At 48.8% G+C, this 23,640-nt stretch overlaps 6 protein-coding genes across 6 annotated transcripts; 4 read left to right on the top strand and 2 right to left on the bottom strand.

Annotated features, from left to right (window-relative positions):
- Window positions 1-272: 272 nt before the first annotated feature.
- On the top strand, window positions 273-2,318 carry ASPBRDRAFT_68748 (class I SAM-dependent methyltransferase). The gene is made up of 10 exons (XM_067629006.1): window positions 273-358; window positions 471-505; window positions 571-629; window positions 735-781; window positions 835-870; window positions 925-1,043; window positions 1,101-1,126; window positions 1,179-1,209; window positions 1,260-1,614; window positions 1,669-2,318. The coding sequence occupies exons 1-10, from the start codon at window positions 308-310 to the stop codon at window positions 1,900-1,902; spliced, it is 993 nt and encodes a 330-aa protein (XP_067475309.1). The 5' UTR covers window positions 273-307; the 3' UTR covers window positions 1,903-2,318.
- A 2,265-nt stretch (window positions 2,319-4,583) lies between these two features.
- On the bottom strand, window positions 4,584-5,635 carry ASPBRDRAFT_160887 (RTA1 domain-containing protein). The gene is made up of 3 exons (XM_067619481.1): window positions 5,450-5,635; window positions 5,156-5,398; window positions 4,584-5,101 (listed from the first exon to the last, which is right to left on the bottom strand). The coding sequence occupies exons 1-3, from the start codon at window positions 5,598-5,600 to the stop codon at window positions 4,641-4,643; spliced, it is 855 nt and encodes a 284-aa protein (XP_067475308.1). The 5' UTR covers window positions 5,601-5,635; the 3' UTR covers window positions 4,584-4,640.
- A 415-nt stretch (window positions 5,636-6,050) lies between these two features.
- Window positions 6,051-7,843, top strand: ASPBRDRAFT_160883 (Zn(II)2Cys6 transcription factor). The gene is made up of 3 exons (XM_067619480.1): window positions 6,051-6,248; window positions 6,294-6,988; window positions 7,038-7,843. The coding sequence occupies exons 1-3, from the start codon at window positions 6,180-6,182 to the stop codon at window positions 7,459-7,461; spliced, it is 1,188 nt and encodes a 395-aa protein (XP_067475307.1). The 5' UTR covers window positions 6,051-6,179; the 3' UTR covers window positions 7,462-7,843.
- ASPBRDRAFT_134398 (uncharacterized protein) lies at window positions 7,771-8,061 on the top strand (the record flags this gene model as incomplete). The annotated part of the gene is made up of 1 exon (XM_067618602.1): window positions 7,771-8,061. One exon carries the CDS (start codon window positions 7,771-7,773, stop codon window positions 8,059-8,061), a length of 291 nt encoding a protein of 96 aa, XP_067475306.1.
- Window positions 8,062-10,157: 2,096 nt separating this feature from the next.
- ASPBRDRAFT_199751 (uncharacterized protein) lies at window positions 10,158-11,569 on the top strand (the record flags this gene model as incomplete). Its single annotated transcript, XM_067621364.1, has 2 exons — window positions 10,158-10,277; window positions 11,198-11,569. 2 exons carry the CDS (start codon window positions 10,158-10,160, stop codon window positions 11,567-11,569), a joined length of 492 nt encoding a protein of 163 aa, XP_067475305.1.
- A 9,465-nt stretch (window positions 11,570-21,034) lies between these two features.
- On the bottom strand, window positions 21,035-23,567 carry ASPBRDRAFT_331367 (fungal specific transcription factor domain-containing protein). Its single transcript, XM_067623086.1, has 3 exons — window positions 21,914-23,567; window positions 21,702-21,854; window positions 21,035-21,628 (listed from the first exon to the last, which is right to left on the bottom strand). Exons 1-3 carry the CDS (start codon window positions 23,429-23,431, stop codon window positions 21,227-21,229), a joined length of 2,073 nt encoding a protein of 690 aa, XP_067475304.1. The 5' UTR covers window positions 23,432-23,567; the 3' UTR covers window positions 21,035-21,226.
- Window positions 23,568-23,640: the final 73 nt, after the last annotated feature.

The following is a 23,640-nucleotide window of genomic DNA, read 5'->3' as shown; positions in this document are numbered from 1 at the left end:
AATCTCCATCCGATCGCGCGGTGGGAATAGTTGCCTGCCACTTTTCTGCCTTGTTTTCACTTCTTGCTTCCCCTTTGTTGTTCGACAAATCTTATTCCTTATTTGAGAGACTTGGTTGGTATTAACTTCCTGCCAACTGAGCGACAATTTCTGGGGATTGAAAACTAGTGGGGGATCCGATCACCGTTGCTTCTTACGATATCAACTAGCGACAACTCGTCTCTCTCTCTCTCTTGACTTAACTTTTCCTCAAATCCCTTCCCGCATCGCCCGCCCGTCAATCTCGCCTCTCACCCACACCAACACCATGTGTCACGATCGCGCTCCTCCCCCGGATTCCAGTGTCATTGAACCGGATGTTCGTATCTCTTTTTCATCACCAACCATCCACTTTATCCCTTTCTTCTGTCTGCTTGGCTTGATCTCTTTCTTCCCGCGCTAATCTCTCTTTCTCTTTTTGCCCACCACAGAACTTCAGCGACAATGACTCCACCTATCCCGGCTCGTAAGTTCCTACCCGCGACTGTCCTGTCGTCTGGTTCCAACGGTCCGCGCTGACCACAACCCAAGGCTGGGCGACGCCAGCTACACCACCAGCATCACATCCAGTGCCATGAACTATGCGTATGTTCCTCCTGTCCTGCCTCTCTCCTACAACCACTAACCCCGTCAGATATGAGGTATTATAGGAACCCCCGTCCGCATCCACCCTCCGAGCTTCGGCTAAGTGTCGCAGAACGGTCGCAGATACCATTCCTACCACGAGGGAGAATACGTCCTGGTATGCCCATTCGATCGCCCATCTCGCATCGCTTCCCATAACTGATCTCGCAGCCCAATGATGAACAAGAACAAGATCGGCTGGACCTGGTTAGTGTGGCGCAAATTGAAACCGACGGACGAGTCCAGGGTTGACTGGAGCAGAGCCACCATATCTATCGCATGCTCTTCAAGGGAGAGCTGAATCGAGCGCCAGTGAAGAATCCCGCACGGGTACTCGACATTGGAACGGGCACGGGCATCTGGGCGATCGACTATGCCGAGTAAGCGGGGAAATGTGATCCCTCTGATGTTGGACTGGCGCTAATGTGGGCGGGCAGCGAGCATCCCGAGGCAGAAGTGATCGGTACGATGAGCGACGCCCCTAGGCATGACGGATCACTGACATGATGGCGCAGGAAATGATCTCAGTCCCATTCAACCGTCCTGGTAGGTGTGGCCCCCGCGGAGGTGGACGGACAATGTCACTGACCGCGCAGGATTCCCCCGAATTGCCGATTCGAAGTCGATGATTTTGAGCAACCATGGTCCTACAGCAAGCCGTTCGATTATATCCACGGTCGGGAGTTGGAGGGCTGCGTTCGCGATTACGACCACCTCTTTCACCAAGCCCTCGAGAATCTGAAGCCGGGCGGATGGATGGAAATCGCCTCGATGGAGGTCAACACCTATTCGGATGATGATACACATCTCAGGGCCACCAATCTGCTGGAGGGGATCGTCTATATGCACGACTGCGCTCGGGAGTATGGCAAGGACATGGCCAGTGTGCACACCTGGAAGGAAAAGATGGAAAAGGCCGGGTTTGTCAATGTCCGGGAAGAGATCTTCAAGGTAATTGCTTGATTGCCCACACAATCCCTCCTAAATCCATACTAATGGTCGCAGCTCCCTCAAAGCCCCTGGCCGAAGGACCCCAAGATGAAAGACCTCGGTCGCTATCACCAGGTCAACATGTTCGAGGCGCTGGGCCCGTACTGCTACGCGCTGTTCACGCGTGTCATGGGCTGGCAAAGAGCGGAGATCGAGGTATTCGTGGCAGGCATGAAACAGGAGTTGCGCGATTTGAACAACCACTTGTACACCAAAGTGCACGTTGTGTACGGGCAACGACCGGAATAACATAGGGGGTGAGCCTCTCTGCTTGATTCTGTTTCTGGTGTCGGCTGGTTTGGATATGGGGGCTTTTCTCCTTGATCATGTGATATGAGCCCATTTCATTAAGCGTCTTTCCACTGTCATGTCCCGTACTTACCCATAATGCTTGTTGAATACGACTGTAGGGGGACCTACAATGACCTATGCTTTTTGCCAAACGTCTAGAAAAGCTCACGATGATTATACCCAATCGATTGATCTAATTGGTTTATTTCCAGAATATCTTCAGTGAATGCAGCATAGTGGTAGCAAGCTTTGAAACGCAACACCTCCACACAATACTGTATTAGTAATAACAAAAAAGGCGTTCGTTATCAGTGTAGCAGTTTTGTAGTATCATTGCTAATCAAGGAAAAGCAATTGAACGCCATAGGAGATGTTTTTGAGCACGGTAGAGATTCAAGAAGAGTAATAGTCCTTGTTATCTTTCGAGCGTGAAATTATCCATGAGGAACCGCCTTATCTCATAAAATATTGCATCCGACTGGCTCGTTGTGATTATATCGTACAGCCAACTATTCGTGCGACGAGAAGCTTTCATCCCACCAGCTAGCCTAAGACGCTAAGACTTGCCTGTTTGAATACACCAAGGATTCCTGAAAGTTCTTCCAGGTTTCTTCCAATAGCTGTGTAATTATCTCGATGGTGGCATATTACCATAATTTTGCTGCCAAGGAACACCAAACCCAAGGATGCCTGGATAGGTATAATGGGCTTTGAGCTTTTTCATAAAACTAACTATTCATTGTATCTTCGGTGAAGAAAGAGTCCAATTAGGATGGAGAAACGAGAATTCCAATCGATGAACAATGGCCATGTTTAGAAACCGAGGGAGCGGAGGCACTGATCCATGACCCGTCGACGACAGGACAACAGCCAATCGACAACAACTCAAAACACCACCGGTCAGTTCCCTCGGTGTTCCCCGTTCGCGGTCTTTGTCGGTATAGGGAAGGCTAGATGAGCTCTCAATCCAGATTTGACCAATTCAAAGTCAATTTCCTCATCACTAGTCTAGGGAAATCCATCTATTTCGTGGTCATACTGGGCATTCCACGCCTCGTTGGCGGAACCGACTGCAAAGGGTAAAACCAAAACACCATATCTAGGTATTGCATATCAAAGGGATATCCCCGTTAGCCACTCCTCTGCCGCTATGTACAATTGCGGAAGTAGTAAAACCCGAATATGGGTGTCACAAGGCATCATTTTAGCAGTTATGGTGGCTAAATTGATTAGCAACGCCGGAATTCCTCGACAGTTGAGCTAGAATGGACGTGTAGTTTAGGTCAGTTATTGACCCGTGTAGAAGAGTCTGTCAAAGAGGGATGTGTCTGGTAGGCCTTGAAATCCTTGACATAATATATATACCATAGTCCGGCTGAGATAATGGCATTTCTCCTTCCCACAGATACTCATGGAGCTCCTGGAGACTATCTCGAACAGACAGTAGAGAATGTTTTATAATGTTCTCCATGAGATGGTTTCGGATCATAGTGCCGTTAATAATTCGATCTGTTTATCAGTCAGCCCTAGTTAAGTGCGAAACTGATTAGACGTACAATTAGTCGCCATCCTTGCCCTGATAAGGTTTTTCAAGGGAAGCAAACCATGTGTAGTAGAGGAGCGGATCAGTCAACCAGTATACCGCCCGCTTCATGGGCGCATTTTGTATTCTTCGATAAACAGGAGATACTGCTTGTAGTACCCATTCAGATGTCCTCCGCTTGGGACTAGTTTATTTCGAAATCAATAAAAGGGATACATTGAGGCACCCTACTGCTCGAAGAAGAGTGTAGTCACAATGTGTCATGGTTTCTGATGTATTGACATCGCTTCGAAAGACAATGTTATAGGTCTTCACATCAGCGTACATTTACGCAGAGAGTGTATTTATTTAGCATGAAAATGCTATGGTACGTTGAAGCCGGTAGTCATTTCGGACGTCGAAGGTTACACTCCCAACAATTGCTGGTTTTCTGGAAGGTTTCGCTATGCGTTCCGAGTCTTTCTGTAGGTCTAGCAATTGATCCCAGTATTAAAAGAGGTTTGCGTAAGCTAAGAAGAGCTTTATGTCTTTTGATCTGTACTCAAGGTGTGCTCTGGCTTCCTTCACTATGTTTGTACTATCGGAAGCTCTGAGCTTATATATTGCATTTCCCAATCTTACAAGCACACTGGTTGAAATGCTTCCTGCAAATGATGTTTGTCGGAGTTCTTTTGTTTTCCGATATAATGCTTGGACTTTTTGAATTTTAATCAAGGGATATTGGTCCAACCCATCGTAGTAGGAAAGAAGAAGATGAGAATGTTTGATAATGGCGTTGCTGGCTGCTCTCTATGGCATGTAGAAGAGTACGAAGGATTGAGGTCTAGCGAGGTTAGAAGACTAGAAGGGAGAAGAAGTATTGCGTAGACTGCATGGAATATTTTGTCAAGTCACTACCTGGGATTGAATACATAGATGGTAATGGTGGTGGAACATGCACTCGCGGGAATGAGCAATTTCACTATCGGAAGGTAATGACCATTTGCTAGTAATTCATCATGGATATGAGTGAGGAATTACGTTGATATTGAATGACATGGTCATTCCATGGAAGAGCACTGGTCTGTACAATCGAATTGGAAGTAAGACATATGGTAGGAAAATGAAAGAGAGGGATTTGAAACATTCTGCTCAATAGTTTAGGATTTCCTGATTAAGAATGTAACCTCTGCAACTGTACACTCTCCCTCTCATCTACTTTTTCCCCTGCTCCCGAACCCAACACCTTAGACGGATGAAGCACGCTAATAACCACCATGGCAAAGAACATCAACATCGCATCAAAAACATAACTAAAGGCCTCATGACTCATCAGGTACCCATCATTTCCGCCAGCATATTCAATCATCCGAAAGATCGATCGTATCAAGATAAGCATACTGGCGATATATAACCCTATCATGGCCGTCTCCCAATTGGGGTTGCGCCAACCACTGCGCGCAAGGCACGTCGACATCGACTTCTCTGTAGGGTTCTGATGGATGCGATAGTGAAATAGAGTTGTGACAATCACAAAGACGCTGAAGAAGATGAGCTGGACGGCTAGTCCGCCCATGATTACGTTTTCACCGGTCGTCATGCCGCTGAGAGTGCCGCTGGCCATGATGCCGCCGCCTACATTATGTTAGTATGATTGAACTAGTAGAAGTAGTCGCACAAGTGTCATACCAGCTCCCTGAAGAAGGAAAGATAGCACATCTCCGGTCACGAAAACCGCTGTAAGCCATCTGATTGGAACAAGACTGAGTCTTTCTGCGTCGAGATAGGCAATCAGCCGGCCCAGCGTCATGTAGATGGTCGCAGCGTAAAGTGGTGGCGCGAGAAGAATCAGAATTGCTTGCATGGCATATATAGTCACGCTTTGGGTGTTGCTGTGTGCTAAGGCACGCGCAATGTAGCCGATTATTTGGACTATATTCTCAGTTAGTGTGAGCCGTTACTTCCACATGTAGCTGCACCAACATATCCCGCCCAGCACAAAGCAGGTAAAGTACCAGGCACGCGCTTGGGCCATTTGGTAAGCATGGTAGGCGGTTATGAAGATGAATAATGCTATAAAGAGAATTGCTGCCGCCAAAGACGGAGTGTAGCGATACAGCTCGTATGAAGACATTGGGGCATTGGAATGCTAACTATGAGCTGAAAAACTAGTGGCCCCAAGGCCATGATATTTACAAGGGATCGGGATCAATAATATATGTCCTAAGTTTAATAGACGCCATATCTAGACCAAGCATTGTTTTCCTCCGCATAAGCTTTTTTACATGTATGAGAACGACACGAAGTCCCAAAATAGCCATCTCGTTCTCGCTATCGCTCTTCTGCCCAATGACCATTGCTGCCTGCAATTAGGGACCGAAGTTAAGTGGAGTCATACGTATTCCTGGCTAGGCAGAGCTTAAGCGTGTAAACGTTCATAACTTCATAAGCAGAAGAATAAGAACAATTAAACACACACGGGTGCTGTTTATAGTCTATCTTTGGAGTGGACGGAAGCCTAAGAATCCGGGGGATCCACCGCCTCTCCACCAAAATCGAAATCTTCACCTGCCAAGACGCGTTCCTCGTTCTCGTTCTCGCTTCCGCTCTCGTCTGTCGTATCTCCCCTGCTTTTCGCAGTAACTTCATCCGATGTGTACGCCATTCATCTCGGGATACTCTGGAAGTTTATCGAGTCTAGACTTCATCCGATATGCCTCCGCGACGAGCTCATACGAAGTCCCGGAACGGATGCGACCAGTGCAAGTCCCGCCGAGTCAAGGTGCGTTGCTTGCTCTTCAGCCTGGAATTGTGCTGATCCCCACAGTGCGATGAAGCTCAGCCATGTGCCAACTGTGCAAAACGTCACCTGGCTTGCACCTTTGAACGTCGCCCACCCAAACCCGATCCGTGCCCCAGTACGCAGTCCGGCAAATTGTCCGAGTCGCCGACCGTGTCATCGCGAACCGACGATGCGATTGCCGCCTTTCAGCATCAAGTCGCGGATGCATCTGCCTTCCTCCGCGAGTGGGGCGCGCAGGACCCCGAATTGATGCACCATTATTGTATCTACACCTCCAAGACCATGTCAGATCGGGAAGCCATCTGCAATGTCTGGCAGGTGGAAGTGCCAAAGATTGCCTATTCCTACGAGTTCCTCATGCATGGCATCTTGTCCCTGTCGGCCCTGCACTTGGCGTATACTAGACCCGAACGATACAGCCACTATCTCAACAGCTCCAACTTCCACATGGCGCTGGGCCTGCAAACGTTTCGCATTATCTTGCAACACCCAAGCAAAGAGAATTGCGAGGCACTCTTCTGCTTCTCGAGTCTCATCATGATTTGGACTTGCGGAGCACCGACCGATCTGGGTGATAGCCGTCCCTTGGAAAGTATCATCCGGCTCTTCAACCTGTGCAGGGGAATCATGACCCTTCACCCTTTCATGCCGCATGTCGAAAGCGGTCCTCTGGCACCATTATTCCTCAAGGACTTTCGCTCCGACCTTGGCCCGCCCCAGTAAGCTCGCCCGCATCCTGTACTCTCGCGCATGCTAACCGACAAACAGGGACCATGCCCGAACTCTACATTTCCCAGGCTTGGACGATCAAATAGATGGCATCAGACAGTTGATCGCGTCAGAACCTCTGAGTGAGCAGGAGAGACTCATTTATCAGCAGGCCACTGACTGTTTGGAAAAAGCATTTTGGCGTTTGGGGGCCTGTGAAAAGCCTGCTCAGTGTGGGATCATCTTTATGTGGCCAATTAGCGTCCGGGATGAATTCGTAGGCTTTCTTCTGGATCAGAGCCCCATTGGCCTGGTCTTGCTGGCGCAATACTGTGCCCAGTTATACCTGTTTCGTGGGTACTGGTTCGTAGAGGACCGCGCCCAGGAGTTGCTTTCGGCGGTCGCTGCTGCCCTACCGTCGCGACTTGCCCACTGGCTGGACTGGCCCAGGCAGTTTTGCTCCAGCGGCCGTCTTCCCGAGTGATCCTGCGTGGTTTTGTCTCTCATCCTCTTCACCTCTCTTCTCTCGTATAGGCCGTCCATGGCCATCGCCCTGACCAGATGATGGGCTAGCCCAAAGCGGTTAGAACACCCCCTGACCCCTCAGGCACAAGCGCAGGCCACCAGGCAGCCACATCTGACGCTCTTCTTTTTTCATTCTTTTGGATCCACGCCTGCTTGTCTCCATCGCAATGAGGGTCCGCTTGATCCCAGTCGCCCTAGTGGCTGTCGGCATAATTCTTCTGAGCTGGGGTATGCACCCTTCCTCGTCATTCAACCACTACGCTAATGAATGCTAGCCGCGCTGTCTAAAACCCGGACAGCATCCGGTGAGAATGTGGCCTTCTGTGCGGATTGCTTAGGCTATGTCAGAGATGTCGATGCGATGTTTCAGAAGAATGCCGGAGCTGGGGCCAACTCGCAGTTTCTTCGATATGCACTGGATACCTCCTGTCGAGGTCGGGTCCTAGTCAGCGGTCGATGTCTGCAGTATCGACGCAGGTTTCTGGAGAACCCGGCGATTTTCTTTTCGCATCTTGATAGTCCATATGAGGCCTGTAAGGCTATACAAGCATGTAATTAAAGGAAGCAATCCTTATTTTAAGTCTTTTGCCCATCGTCCTGTATCGAGGGCCGCCCGATAATCTGTGCTTAGAGTGTGCTTTCCACAATCCAAAATCGAAAGTGTAGAATGTTGGTGATAGACCTATTTTTCGATGCTCGAGAGGTCCATCCTAATTCATTGACCCTGAGTAGATGTGATCAAATGACTGATTTGATATCTCTCTCCGTGATTTCTGTATGAACTTGTGCCCACGTGGTCTGTTGTAGTGACGTATCCGAGATGAATTTGTGCCTCATCGTGAATCTGGCGGCACATCCCGTCTTTAGTCACGCACTTTTAGTGACGAGTCTTGAGTCTGCTTCACGGACATCCCAGTCACGTATCTGAGCAATTCGCATGTCCTGATTCACGAAGCTATATCCAGTGACGGACTGATCATTGAAGATGGCTTCCTGGCTGGGTATAAATATTTCCCATCTCTCTCTTCTTCCTCTCCTCTTTTCTTTCTTCTCTCTCAACCCGCTCAAGTTCTACAGTCCCTCTGCTATATATTCCTTCCAACATTTCTCTCATCTAGTGAGAAGCAAAAGCAAGAAAGCACTGCCCTGGCATGACTGTCTAAAGGCCAGGATGAACCCTTGCATAGTACCTCATCTCTCCCAACAATTACTTCTATATCTTTCTTTGCTGAAGGTATCTGGCAGCTTGCCTATTCATCAGAGTATATGCCTACGATCTTGTCTTGCCCCTTGTCTCCCTCACCCGAGCTTCACACTCGGCACACTATCTCTGTGTGCTCGGAATCTTCACACAGCGGGCCGTTGCGGCAACCAATTTTCACGGGCCCCGCTTTAATGCGTGTTGTTGGTTTCCTGCTATCCCCATTCTGTTCTGCGTGTTGTTGATCTTTTCACACGCTGGATCATTCCACTAAACTATCATCTTTGCCTCTTTCCTTCTCTGTCAGTTGGGCCCTCTGACGGAGCTGCTTTATATACCGGACAGATGCATATATCTGAGCTGCAGAGTGTGATGCTACCGCAGAAGCATGCTGCTGCGTCGTCTCTCGTGTCTTGCGCTGAATCTCACGTCATCATCGCTCGCTTACTACTCGGTGTGAAGAGAATTGGCCGTCCTCATGGAAGCACGTCTCACATCCCTCGAGCATCGTGGCAAGGCTATCTCGCTTCCTATACTGAGGGGCCGCCCATAATATAATGCTCCGTGTCCCAATATAGTATTCAACCGAGCGCTTGGATCGGTACGCATTCGTTCCTGGAACTCCCATGAAAGGTCAAATGCTGATTACTCTCATTCAGGTCAGAACAAGTCCAGGCACAAGAAGCGGCATACGGTGCCGACAAGTACTTGGAGATCTGCTATACACTGCTCAGAGTTCTGAGCAAGACTCGCACTTCTGGCTCCCATCAAAATATCCGATGGAAACACGTTTCGGAACGAATTGTCAGCGTTGACAAGACGGATTGCTCTCTTTGTGCTGCCTATCTTGACTGTTGAAGTCGCCATGGAGAGTCATACCACCATGCGTGCTGGTCATCACTCGCATATATAATGGATTACGAGAGCCAGACTTGCATGGCAACCCAACTTCAACCTGGCACCACAGGACTGAGGATGTTGACCTTGTGATTTTGGCCCCGTCAGTCCAGCCTTGTGAATACGAACGCGCCACTTTGCTGGGTCAGTCGGCTTTTCTGCTGCACATCTCTCGCTCTGGAGCTTCAACATGTCCTTATCAACCACCTCATTAGCCTTGCCTGTGACTGATCCAATCCAAAGATACATGTGGCATCTTCCAATCCTCGGCCAAGCATCACGTGCTGTCGGACAGACTTAGTCGAGGCATTGCCAGGAACCCATAATCGAAAGATCCAGTCAGACTGAGGACTACGAACCGGCTGGGGGTCGCTGCTGCATGGTATTGCTTACGATATATGTCGTGGAGCCGGTACCTTCTACCTTTTTGTGACTGTGTTATCGGTTTTGATGACCGGCTCTGGCAATTGAACCAGCTCATCTGCTTCCTGGCCTACTATCGGCCACCTCCTTGTCAGACACACTTAACATCTCATCATCGGCTTTTGCACTTCAATATGAACTTCAACTTCGCCATCAGACCTACGCGACAGGTTTATTTCTCTTTGTTGATCGCAACGGTCAACCCGCTGTCGACCTTGGTGGCCATCCCCGTGCGAAAAAGACCAAGAACAAATGTGGGTTGAAGATCTTAACAATGGTCCCGTGAACACTTCATTATTAAATGGTATAAGGAGATCCGAACCGACCAGATACGTGCCTGAGAACCCGATGGCGCTGGATACCGATCAGACCACCGTCAACGGATAGCAGATCTCGAATAATACAGGCTGCCCACAGTCCTCCGATGCCAAATCTATGGATGAATATTTGAGCCATGTCTGGTTGGCCTTTTGTCGCAGAGCGACACAAAAGCCATAGCTAGTACTCACGATGGCTACGGCCTCAACTATTCAGTGGACAACTATGACCGCAGCCCGGCTGCACCCTCTCTGGCTGTGGTTCTTCGGTCCCCTTCAAGATCTCGGCTCTACTTTATCATTCCCCCTTACCTGTTGGATTGCATGTTGTTTGATGCATATAAAACAGATGCCTCTGAGGCTATGTGGTCGGCAACTTGCCCGATAGAAGATCGAAACGGACATGGCGATGGTGTTGCTCACACGGTCTGCTCAGAGAACTAGGTGGAATCCAGACAAATAGAGTTCTTGAAACACACTGGGGCGAGCCTCCTTAATCTTGTTCGTTGCGTATAAACGTATCGACGGTCTTCAAAAAGGGTAAGAGGCCATGAATACTCGCAGTTCAATAGACTGATTCCCGCAAGTGATCCGTATATATGCTCTCCACGCAACTACCTCTTCCCAGCAAAAAAGCATGGACGAATTGGCTTTTGCCCCTTAGCCTCGCGGATCACCGCCATCTCCAAGGGGTGGTGCATAAAGTGCATTCGTCAGTGACAGACCGAAAAGAAAGAAAGACCTTCCGACGTGAAGGATATGATATGAACTAGAAGGAGAGTTTCTCCATTTATCATCAATCGGTACGTATAGCGGTCCAGGGGGAGACGTGTTCTTGGCTAATCGAAGGCTTCCAGGAAGTTATCACGGCCATCCGCACATCCACGCATCACGATTACCGAGAGTCTAGGCCACTTTTGGCACAGTCCTACAGCACTTCTAAACGACAACCTGCTTCCTGGTCATCAAGCAAGGAGAAGAATTCTAGACCAGAGCATCCAAGACTGTGGACGCCCGTCGGCTCATCAATCAACTGCCATGTCATGGTATTGGTCCTGACTCGCATTTCGAAATCCGGGGTCATCTCCTTCGGCGTAGAGGCCGGCTTGAATTTGTCAGGTGCCCAGCACTTGGAGGCGAATGACGATCTTTACACCATGAAGCTGACACTCTGCGTGCGGTGGTTCGCTGGTTGCCAATATGTATCTGCAGACAGTTTCCTTTCCTAGATGACCCTTGTGTCATTTATCAATGGCCAGACGCCGCAGCAAGGGGACTACGAGTGGCCTGCAAACGAACAAATGTCTCCAATGAGGAATCAGATCCACGCGCGTCGGTACACCACAGTGATGAAAGGTCTTGCTACCCGTCCTGGGCCGTCGCGATCAACAGCAGGCCAAAGAATGTGTCGTTCGCCCGAACTGTCTGATCAGATGAGCCAAGAACAGGGTGATGGGGACGTGCCACGTCGTTCTAAACGTATATTCATGATGGGTATACCATATTAAGGAAGGCCGAAACGCGGTATCAATGATGACCAGACAACCGTGTGTCAAGGCACCGGATGTCAAGATTCCAAATACGGAATCTCTGGAGCTGCCTACTTTAATGCCGCCAGTGGACGAGAGTCTTGGTCTTCGTGCAATTCGTTCCGCCGAGTTGTATGACTAGTCGATTTGGCAACCGGTCGAGGAGCCAACCATTATCTCTACGGGAAATATACTCAAGGCAATAACTTGCATATGAGAATGAAACATGACCGTTGTCGCCATATCGTGGCGAGAAGAGTCAACGACGGCTCTATGCATATCGATGGCCACCGAATTCGTGGTCAGGAATGATGAACAATCCCTCGCTATCTTTGAGACTATACCGCTGCCTTTCCAAACTACCATCTTATCATGGTCGGACAGTTCATATATCACTATGACCGACCGACGACAGCTCCGTTCGGGATTGTGGTCACTTTACTTATCAACGATCAGTCAAACCTATCTGGGAAACACTCGATATGATTCTTTGTCATAAATAAGCAAGCACATACGACCACAGGGTGTGGAAAATAGGGCTTCCCGTCCGCTCAGCCGTACTCAAGCCACACGCCGGGAGGTTAGTAGTTGGGTGGGTGACCACCAGCGAATCCCTTCTGTTGTATGTTTTTATTTTTTCAACTTTATACTTCTTTCGCTCATCTCAATCGTTTTGTGGACAGGCTGGAAGCTCTTGGCATGGATGGTGATGCGGTCTACACACCCGCGGATTTGGAAAGATGGAAGAGCAGCCAGCACGCCCCGACCGCACGCTTCCCTGGACCAGACTTACGGGGATATTTTCCGTCTCCTTTTTTCCATATTGTCCACGACGAGTGCCGATACCGTTGTGTCTTTCTGGGTTTCTCCGACATGGGCCACATATCCAAAGTGCAAATCACGATATTTTGGCGTCAGGCCATTCTTCGAAATTACCAAGATGAAGTCAACCCGTGCGTGACCCTCGACACATCAGCTCCCTTATTCCTCGCCTCCCACATCGGAAGCAGAAATTTGGATCCCTTGTGCATCTGGTTCGGAAGCTGAACATGACAAGGTCGACTGTTCGATTTATATGTCTCTATTGCTTGACACGATCTGTCCTATCCCTGACAGCGAAAGCATCTGCGTGCCCCTAAAACGGGCGGCGCAGCTATGAGGCAAGCAACAGAATGTCAGAGCCTTCCAGAATTCGAGGAAAATATCATGTGGAAGGCCAAAGCAATGCTCTCCCGGCCATGACTATACATGCTCTATATATGGGTAACACGAGCGTCTGGAAAAGCTCTTTTACAGCCGTGCCACTACATGGGTGCAATTGTAACATTGAGACGTGGATGAGGCCCATAAATCACCGTTCATCAGATGCCAATAGCCATGATCTCTCACCTGGCTCAAACCGCATACGGAATCGACGCAGCGATGGTTGGAATGCAGCCTTGGTCTTCGGCCGTCGGGTGACTACTCTACGAACGAGAAGTCTGGACTTATAGCCAAGGCGTACGACACGGGCGTGGACACAAAGGAACGATGTCTCGCCATACAAATTCTCTACACCGTGAAACCTTGGGATATATATCCTACAGGGAACGAGACAGTCTATGCCTTCCGTGTGGTTGAGCTGATGTACGGTCGGATGGATGGCACAGCCATGAGCTCTCTCCGTGATCGGATGCTAAGGAAGAGTCAGTCTTCTCGTCGATAATTCTTCCGTGGAGCGTCAGTCGAAGTCTGGTGAGCCAGGCGACTTTACTTCTTTCCACGCCCGCCACCAGACTCACCGTGATGGAAACGCGCCTCTCTAGTTCCAACGCTGACCTGTTTCTTGATCGCTATCGAGACGGCACTGCAGATGTTCATGACAAACATTTGCTATCAAGAACCTTTCCAAGCGGATCCCCGACCGATAAAAAAAGAAAATGCACCAAATCGAGTCCTGCGGATTTGTATCCTCTTGGTTCCGTCGCTGACCTTCGAGCGGAAATGGAAGACGCGGCGATGCCTTGCGCAGATCCCCAATCCCGATAGAGTATACAATCAGACGGCATTATCGCAAGACCGCTGCTCACCAGTTACATCGACAACCTCTTCAAGCTCAATAAATGGTCTATGTACGATCCGTACGATTCAGATGCCATTGCTGTCGTGCATCGCGATTGAAACGACAGGCAGGAGTGACAGCGTTGTCCGGACAGGACCTTACGCCACGTGAAGACCCTATCTTCAGCACCGATCATTCCTTTCATAACCCTCATGCCAAAGGAGCAGATGAAATTGACATGGAAGTGAATCGAACCGAACGTTCATGACCATGAGTTTGCCTGTGGTACGGGCAGTGGATGACTTCGGTCCCTGGATTAGACTTTTGGCTCAGTCCACTGCCGTAAACGGGCTATGAGCTGAAACAATCCTTATATATCGCCCTTTACGGCCGAGGGATGAGGAGGCAGAAGCAACAGGCGACTCGTTCAGGACCACAACATATGGCATGGCACTAATGCACTAAGACTCATCCTAACGACTTCCTTGAATGTACAACCGGCAGATGCATGCAGTGGCAGCTAATCCGCGTCAAGATAATCAGCTCCAACCAAGGGGCGAATTTTGATTCCGAATACGCTAACGGAAGAACTTTCTCTTGAACCGAAAGATGCGGGCTTCGTATCTATACTCTCGGACCTTTCGTATCAGCACTGGTCATGGAAAAGTTATCCTCAAAACTACAGCATTACAGCCATTGTTCCGGACGACGGCAAGACCTACGGGCCCTGGGATCAACGCTAGCTACATGGTCCTCAGGTGCGACATGTGCCGCAGTGAGCTACCGATGGCCACTCAACGACAGGTGCGGCAGTTTGGTTGGAGTCATTCTCTGCCAACTTAATCGATCCGCACACTGACTCATCTCGGCCTGTCACTTCCAAGGCCAGATACGGACCATCAAGAGAATGTATCGGTAGGAATATTGCCTTCGGACAAGTCTGGGAAGCGACAAGATATTTCTACGCTGGATCCAATCGTGGACATGAGCAGGCATATGTCCTTGACGGGATGAAGGCAAGACATCGCTACATTATCATTAAACAAGGGGAAGACGACAAGGTGAACATTGGGGGTATCTACACCGAAAAAAGGACTAAGGTCGTGTCACTTGGCTATTCAGTTCAGTCTCGTCAAGCAACTTTCCATCTGCCAGAAAGGCATGTGCTATATATGGCAACCTGTTCAAGACGGTCCAGCGACTGGACAATTGCCTGAGGGTATTGCTTACAGGTTATGTCCGTGAAAGAGATAGAATTATCTATCGTTGAACGACACCCATATGGGCTTCCTAAGAAGCAAATGGGTGTTTATTCCAAAAGGAAGGAAGACTCAGCGATCGGAGATAACCATCGGTGTATCGAACAGTCGATGGGTGTCGCATCTTAAAGCCCAAGCTAAAATCTTTCCGCCCTGAGTTGGTGAGGCATACTCTGTCTTTTGGAAGCAGAAAAGAATGAATTCTTCCATATTCATGGAATCCAACACTGATCCTCTTGGAGGAATACCTCAACCTTATACGATGGTCAGAATCGTTCATACATCAGCGACGGGGAAAGCACTGTTGAGTGAACTCGACAACTCATCTAACAGCTTGCTGCCGACTTGCTCGGGAAGCTGATGCAGGAAGACGCTTTTCTGGCGAACACCTGGGTAATAGTGGCTTGGAAATCCGCCTCGGACTCAAAACTTGTTGATGAGGTCGAATTGATGACGATATGGTCCTTGCGTAGGGGTACTTTGAATAGGTTTCAATACCTGAGCTTGATAAAAAACGCAGTTCCATCATATATGACCATGGGGATCGCGGTGGGAGCCATGGCTGAGTCAAACATTGATACTACCACGAGTATGGCTGCCGATGTGAGAGGTTGGGAATATCAGCTTATGCCGTGTAAGCCATTGCCCTCCCACTGAACCAACTGAGAGGTCAGACTCACCATCGATCGGCTCGGTTTAGTGGCTACATTTGGGAATACTTCAACTTCCCGACGGTCGTGGCTTCAAGGATGGTGGAAACTACCGTTCAACATCGTGATTGAATGCTCCCTCTTCAGGTGCCCATGTCTTAACGCGCCCTGCGACCCATCCTGCTGAGCAAGACGATATATACGGAGCCAAGGATTGCCTCATCAGCTTAGATGATAACGTGAGTGGCGAAGAAGGCGATACGAATGACGAGAGCACCGACAACATTGCTTCGGACGTGGATCACAGCGAATTGTACCATCAATTCAATCGGGATGAGCCGGTCCAACGACACTCACATCCCACCACTCTTACCGTCCAGTTATCAGACTCCGATGATACCATGCTAGCCATGTTGGTGTAGCAGCTCGGTAACCCGCAGATAAAAATCCTTTGGGTTCAACAAGTCAACCGCTTTGCGTATCCACCGCGAGATTCTTTTTTCAGTCACGGCAGTCTTGCTGGGCCGTTCGACGTACCAACTTGGCTACGCTTTCTAGAGAATAGATATTCTGTTGCACAGCGTGCTGAAGTTCCAGAAGAAATGCAACAAATCAGTATTGCGAACAATCACTGCATTATCGGCCGAAGTGGCATTGCGCATCAAGAGCGTCTCTCGCAGCTGCTGGCTCGCTTCGCAACCCTCAGATGATATAGAAATGCTTGGAGACCTTGTTCAGCCATTGTAACAAGAGTCACTCAAAGCGGAGGAAGGTCGTATGGCTGCCTGGAAAGCGTGTTATCAGGCACGTAACAAGCGCAACAAACCAAGCTCAACAGCCATCAAGCGTATCCAGGAGTTCAATGACCAGGCGGCCATAAGCTTCACATTTCGACACCTTCATTATCGCTGGAAATAAATTGTCAGATGCTAATTAAGCGACATGGTCGGCCGTCTTCGACCCTATAGATCTCGACTCGACAACCTCGCTGGTACCTACGCCATCAAGGCCTATACGGAGGCACCGTACATCCTATGTACTGGGTCTATATGGGATGACAGAGGTGCTCTTGATGACGATACTCCTGTGAATCCAACCTCAATAATGGGACTTAATGGAACGGGGCTTTCTCGTCATGATGCTCCACTTGCTACTGTAGTGGAGCCTTCATAGAATAAGAGGGAAACCTTAGACTTTTCGAGGCTGGTGGGATATTTACGATTCTAAAGGACCGTCAAGCAACATGTTCCATGCTCAATCTGGACTTTCCATCGCTTGCCCATCCGATAGGCATCGGATGCGGCAGAAATGATCATCCATTGCAGGCATCATGAGCATGTCTGGGCGCCATTGATATGTTATCGAATATTATCGGTATCCTGGTTGATGTTACCCTGCCATCTGGCTGAGAACCTAGCAAAGTGCTGAAGCGTACACTCTACCCATACGATGGTCTGGGTTGGCTTCCTTTTTATATTTATCGACCCCGAAATCCCGCTACTCTTATATTCATCCCACGTGTCCAATCCGCAGCAGAAGTCTACCATCAATTCTCCCGTCGACTGAACATCCTTTGATAAGGATGCCACTCTGCATGATCCAACATCCACACAAATATACACAGCTGGCCCTCATCTGCATTCCTTCATGCCAATAACATCCACTCGAGGAAAATGAGAAATGCATCACTGAATGGCATGGGGTTGAAAGTTCTCACGAAGTTCTGAACGGGATTGACCTAAGGATCTGAGAGTCGATCTCGCGTTTATCTGAGAGTCCCACTTGACAGTAGAACGCGTTGAACGGTATTCGCAACAATACTGCGATATCCAAGCATCGCGCCTTTGCACTTTGGGTCTGATGCCCATGCCCATGTTCCACAGCTCTTTATACACGCCGTTACATTTACTGAGAGCCATGGCGATATTCTGGAAAGCCATGCCCCAACAGACTGAATTATAACGAGTCATCTGCGATAAAACGGGCACAGTCTATTAGTGCCGTATCCTTGTTGACATCATATTTGGCTTGGACCAGCAGGGCACACTATCTGTGTTGGACGGGTGCTCGAGTTACAACCAATGGATATTGTCTATGGGAATTTCTACCTCGATAAGCCCTCTCTTGCACGGCCTCACTGGAGAAGGGCTCCGTTGATATACCCGCTCTTAGCTCTGGGACCGAAAGCCCACTGGCTAGATAGTCTTTCTCACACCCCATGTGTGGTGGTGTGGTGTTGTCAGGGAGTAATGGGAAGATGCATCGGAAAAATTTGACTGCTTGTCTCTAGCGGAGCACTGTGCTCCAGAGGGAATCATGAAGGAACACCCACTGTCGCAATATCTCTCCGTCCATGGGTGAAAACAAATGCTGGGACAGCTGAGATGGAACAGAGCAATTATACTCGCAACATGGCGCGCTCAACATCACTGTGGGGCTGTTCAATCCTGCTGGTGATCCCCTTGCGTCAAATGACTTCCCTTGGTGGTGTCTTAACTCCCAAACAGTGTCACTCAGAAGATGATCCCAGTCTACAATCTCATGCAGTATAACTCAAAGAATCGGCTTCTTCAACTCTTTCCAAAAGCCTGTGAGACAGACGATGACGATGGGGAGCCGACTACACAGATCAGATGGAATCATATCCATCAAAGTTCCTCAAGGTCGATGTCACGCATGATGGGTCCCTGATGCGATTAACACTCCACTTATCATTAAAGGGCTACGAAATCCCCATCTCACTGTGGCGAACATACAAGAGACAATTCACTTCTCTTCATATTCTTATACCCGATCGAGCCAGCTATTTAGATGCTAGCTACGCAGGTGCTTCACCGATTGAAGCAAAGAATATGGCCCCGAACGCCTTCAAATCCCACAAACTCGCAATAAACACATGAAACAACGCGCGCTGCAGCGTAGGAAACACATACGAGACATGGTGGCTACGTGGCCCAACCATCAACGGACCCCGGTTTCAACCAAACATTACTGTCATATCAAAGCGACGGTTGATTTTACCTGCACACTGCGCAGCGGAGGAATACAAAGACAATCTGCCTACTCTACCATACATTCTTTCTATGCGGTTGGCGTGCGGCCAAGGACTTCATTCAAGACTACCAAATCCTATTGCACCGTCATTATACGTCTCTTCAAATGGTGGCATGGGTCACTTGGGTGATCATCCCTACCTTATATACCTCGAACTCACGATCCGTCGACCAATGAACGGGATGATTTAAACACCCGATTCGGTTGCGCGCCAATCCGCGGTATGACTGTTGCGGCAATGGCGGAAGACTTATGGCGAAGGAAAAAGTACGAAGAGGAGAATAACATTCTTTTTGCATGTTTGGTGCTGCTTCTCCGTTTTCCATGTTGCATGGTCTGCAAAGTAGATCATAGTGTTGAAGACGAATGTTTGTTTTCTTGGGAACTGTCTGGGTGTGTTCTTGGTATAGCTCTCGGCCAGTGGTGATCTGCGGGTGTTCATAGATGGGAGGAATGAATGGTATCATGGAGGAAAGGTACAGGAAATTGAAGTATCATGGCCGTGGAAACGATCACAAAAGTTCACTGCTGGGTGAAAACAGTTACTCGAAGAGACAAAATGTAACCATTACCATGTTGATAGTGTTGTGGTACTAGCAAATATATTCTACTGCTGCCATTATAGCATACTCATTTTACCACTCGCTAGTAATCACAGAGTACATCAACAACTGAAATTTGCTCATCCAATCCTCAATTCTCCAAGGATCCCTAACACCCACTCTTGAAACAGGGATTGTAGCGATGGCAAAGCGCATCCTGCGCTGTTCCAGCGGCGATTACGACTCAATAAGAAGGACCCTTGGATCAAGCCCGGCTTTGTTCCCCATGTTCTAATAGTAGTCTAGAGGCTTGATATAATGTACTGATGCCGATGTCTGCCCTTTCTTTCGATTATCCCACCACCGTGGATACCCGGGGGAGAGATAATCTATTTACTCGTGGAACATCTTTCACCGCTGAGAGAGAGAGAGGGAGCTACATGACTCGCGGGACAGCCCATCGCTGCAGGAGATGGTGGCAAAATCTTGCATAATGTCCGTGGCTGAGGTCCGACTGGTTTGGGGAAGGATTGGGGAAAGTTAGTAGGGTAGTTTTGGGGTATTTTGGGGGGAGGGGTGTGATGGAATCTCAGTTGCGCGATAGGTTCGGAGAATCCCTGATACGGTCAGATAAGCTTCATGATGTAGATTATCACTAGATCTTTCTCCAATCCAAACTATCTGTTCTGAACTAAATCAGCTATTATATATTTTCTTAGAATCTTTTGGGGAGCGTTCAGATTATATTCAAGATATTATTCAACATTCGAGGAAAAATTCATTTTCTTGCATTGTAAGGGTATTTCAATTCACGGGTAAAACTTATCTAGTATTAGGATTGTTTTCTCAGCTCCGGTTTGCCACTGGTGCAACTAATTTCTATATCTGCCGCATGAGTGTATCCTTCGGGGGTAAGAAAGAGTCTGAGCGCCTTGCAATTACGTGAGCGTGACCAGGATGAAAGGTTCGGAGATGTATCCGTACATGTACATGATCTTCTTGATTGATGTGACAATGTACGATTGTGCATATCATCATGCAGAGGCAGGATTCAAATCCCGAGGCCAAGTAGTTAGCCGCTTTTAGCGCTGCAATATGTTCTTCTGTCTGAACGTGCACCAAAAGCACTAATTACAATCACGAAAGCTACAATGCTAACACTCACAGAAGCCCCTATTTCTCAGATCACAGACAATAGTATCAAGAGCTTATACGGTACAAAGACAGGCAGATTTTCTGTGGAGTTGGCATCCGCTTCAGGTGCAGCCCGGAGTTCTTTTCCGATGTCTTTTCATTCGTCTCGGGAGTATTGCTCTATCTACGGAGTACTAACATCTAGACATGCTGGCCAGTAAGAAAGTAGATGGGACTTGTGGGGCGAATTAGTGTGCTGGTGATAGACCGGAGCTGAAAGCGTAGTTAGTTCAGTTAGCTTCGGACTTTGCCGAAATCTAAATACCGGTGAAATAAGCTTACACACATGATATAATATTATTTCTAATATAGATCCAGCTCTGCACGTGGTGTAGGGTAAGTCCCTCAGCTAGTCACGAGTGAAAGTAACCAGATACTCCGCGGAAATATTATCTTCAACAATGATGGGTGGCTCTCCCAGATGACTGGATGGGGACTTCGGGATTTGAAGAGACAGTGAGGAGATCAGTTTGGGCTAGACAGATAGTTTGCCGTAAGCGGTCCGCTCCGTAGCGTAATTGAAGAGAACCATTGAACACCAGCTATTCTACTTGGCTGTCATGTAGCATCAGATCTCGTTTAACTTATGAGTGAATTGCTTGGATATCTCTCCACCTTCACTGATGATCATTGCCAAATGCACTACACTCCAGTGAGTCTGCATAAAGGTATAGGGTCTTCGTAATGAGATGCACCACGTTCCAGGTATGCATGCCATCCAGGATCATTGCCCACGCCCTTACCGTCTTAAAACCGAGAGCCTTGGGCTCCCTTTCAATGAAATCGGGATCTCCAGTAGATGAAGAAGCTTCCACCTCGCATAAGATCTCTTTTATCGTCTCAAGCAATGTGCGTTCGTCTGCTTCCAAATCTTGTCTCGGGATATGGATTACCCGTTGGATGTACTGATGGAGGATGTATGCATATTCAAGGGAGCACACCGCATGTGTCACGGACCAGCTGGGTGCACGGCCGACAAAATGGATTCCCATCTGCACAGGCGAGCATAACGCTGCTGTCTGCAGTGGTGGAGTAGGCGATTAGCATGTGAAGGTATTGGGATGAAAGTATGAGGCGTGGTAGTAGACCTACTGCATGCTTGGCAGCCACAAGAAGCTGGGGGCCTCGTTCAATCTGACGGCCATCTTCTAGTTTCCTCACCAGCTGATCCGGTGTTTGTTCCAGTAGTGAACGGACGGGCCCGATATCCAGCGCCAATCGGATGTGTGCGAGGTGGTAAAGCGCCTGGCCCAAACAGCGTCAGTGAACATAAGACTGGTTTCGTAGAATGATGATGTTCTAACCCTGGAGTTGGATGCAATAGGACCGTGTTTATCTCGCGGACTATAAGATGAGTCGGGGTTCTTCTCCCATGCGCTCTGCCACTTGCCCAAAGCCTGCCTGAGGGCGTGTTGAAATTTTGGTAGTATCTGCGTCTCCATGCTGTCCATTGGAATAGACCGCTGAAAGCTGATTATTCGCTGGAGAAGGGCGTGGATGAGCACATGCCTTCCCAAAGAAGAGAAACCCGGAGTTTTACCGTCTTCCCGAAGAAGGCACTTGAGACAGTCCTGGAAAAGTGGCGGCGGGGCTAGTTTCTGATACATTTTGGCCCAGCTGGCAGCATCGGGGCATCGCCATGCTCGCTCGGTACATGGAAGGTGAAGTTGAATGTCGGCTACCCAGAGAGGTGAGGGCAAGTTGAATGCGATTGTGTGCAGATTGAAGAAACAAAAGATAATTAGCTTCGTCCGCCGCCCGCTCTCGATCCGAGCCCACTCCTGCCAGGTCGCTGGCCTTGTCAATTGCTCGGAAAGGCCATGTTGGCGAACCAGCATGGCTAGCATACTCTGAAGTGCAATTGCTTGCCTTACAAGAGACCTGTGTTCTCCACCCCAGGTGGCCATTGCCATCAGAAGAAACACTGCCTGCATGGTTTCAGTTTCCGCGACAAAGCTTCGATACTGACTGCTATCCCCTGTGTGATGATTCCCTTGGGCTGGCGGTGTGGATTCTGACTGATAAGTTGGTGACTCGGTCAAAGTCCATGATGAATCAGGAGAGTCATGAGATTCTGCTTCATTTGCCGCATCGCGATGTCGTACTTGTTCCAGGGCAATTGATTTTGCGACCGCGAAAAGATTCAAGCCCTGATGCGATTCCAGGCAGTAATGACTCCCCACGGCTATGACGGCTAGGATAAGCTCTGGCGCCATCTTTCTAAAATGAAGAGTCTGGGGGTGCAGGATCGGAAAATGAGGATGGAAACCAGCCATGAAGCCATGGATGCAGCGAGAAATTGCGTGCCTCGAAGGGAGTCGAAATCCAGCTGGCACAATGGAGGAAAATTCACAAATCTGTGAGGATAACCAATGCCAATCATCCTGCGAGACTCGCATGAAGGAGGGGTTATTTAGAGGCTGACTCTCAGCTTCGAAGCTGGACGGAGACTCTTGCAAAATTCTATGTAGATCGTCACTTGTTTGACTCTCAGCGGCCGTGGTTTGCTCCGGTTGGATACTGTCGCTATTACATCTGGGAGAGAACAAGGGACCATGGATGGATAATTCGGGGTAGCATGCAGCCTGGTCAAACAGAGGGGGGAGGCAGACATTATCAAGATAGCTAAACGGAAGAGACTGAGAGTCTGGCTGGGGAGTCAAAAGGGGTACTGAAAGGAGATCTTCGTCTGTCAAGTGCGGTAGCTGTTGGATGACCTGGGGTTGCGCAAGTACGGGCACCGGAGCGCACTGGACCTTATATGGGTTCTGTTGACTTTGGACAACGGCAGTTGCAGGGACTGGCAAAGAATACAGGGACATGCAAGGCGCGGCTTGCTGATCTGTGTGGTATAGTCAATGGGACCCTACCCTGAGGATGATAGAAAGTGCGATCCTACCAATGCTGTCTGGAAGACTTTCCTCATAATGAGATGATCCAGACTGCTGGGCAGTTCCTTCAACTTGTTCTTGGGAGTGTGCAAGTTTGACATGACGTTTTAAAAGATCTCTATGAAGGTGTCAGTCATCTG

Source organism: Aspergillus brasiliensis (genome assembly GCF_001889945.1).
Source record: "Aspergillus brasiliensis CBS 101740 unplaced genomic scaffold ASPBRscaffold_14, whole genome shotgun sequence".
In the NCBI taxonomy this organism is placed as follows: domain Eukaryota; kingdom Fungi; phylum Ascomycota; class Eurotiomycetes; order Eurotiales; family Aspergillaceae; genus Aspergillus; species Aspergillus brasiliensis.
Note: the sequence above shows the minus strand (reverse complement) of the source record. Positions and strands in the feature narration are given on the sequence as shown.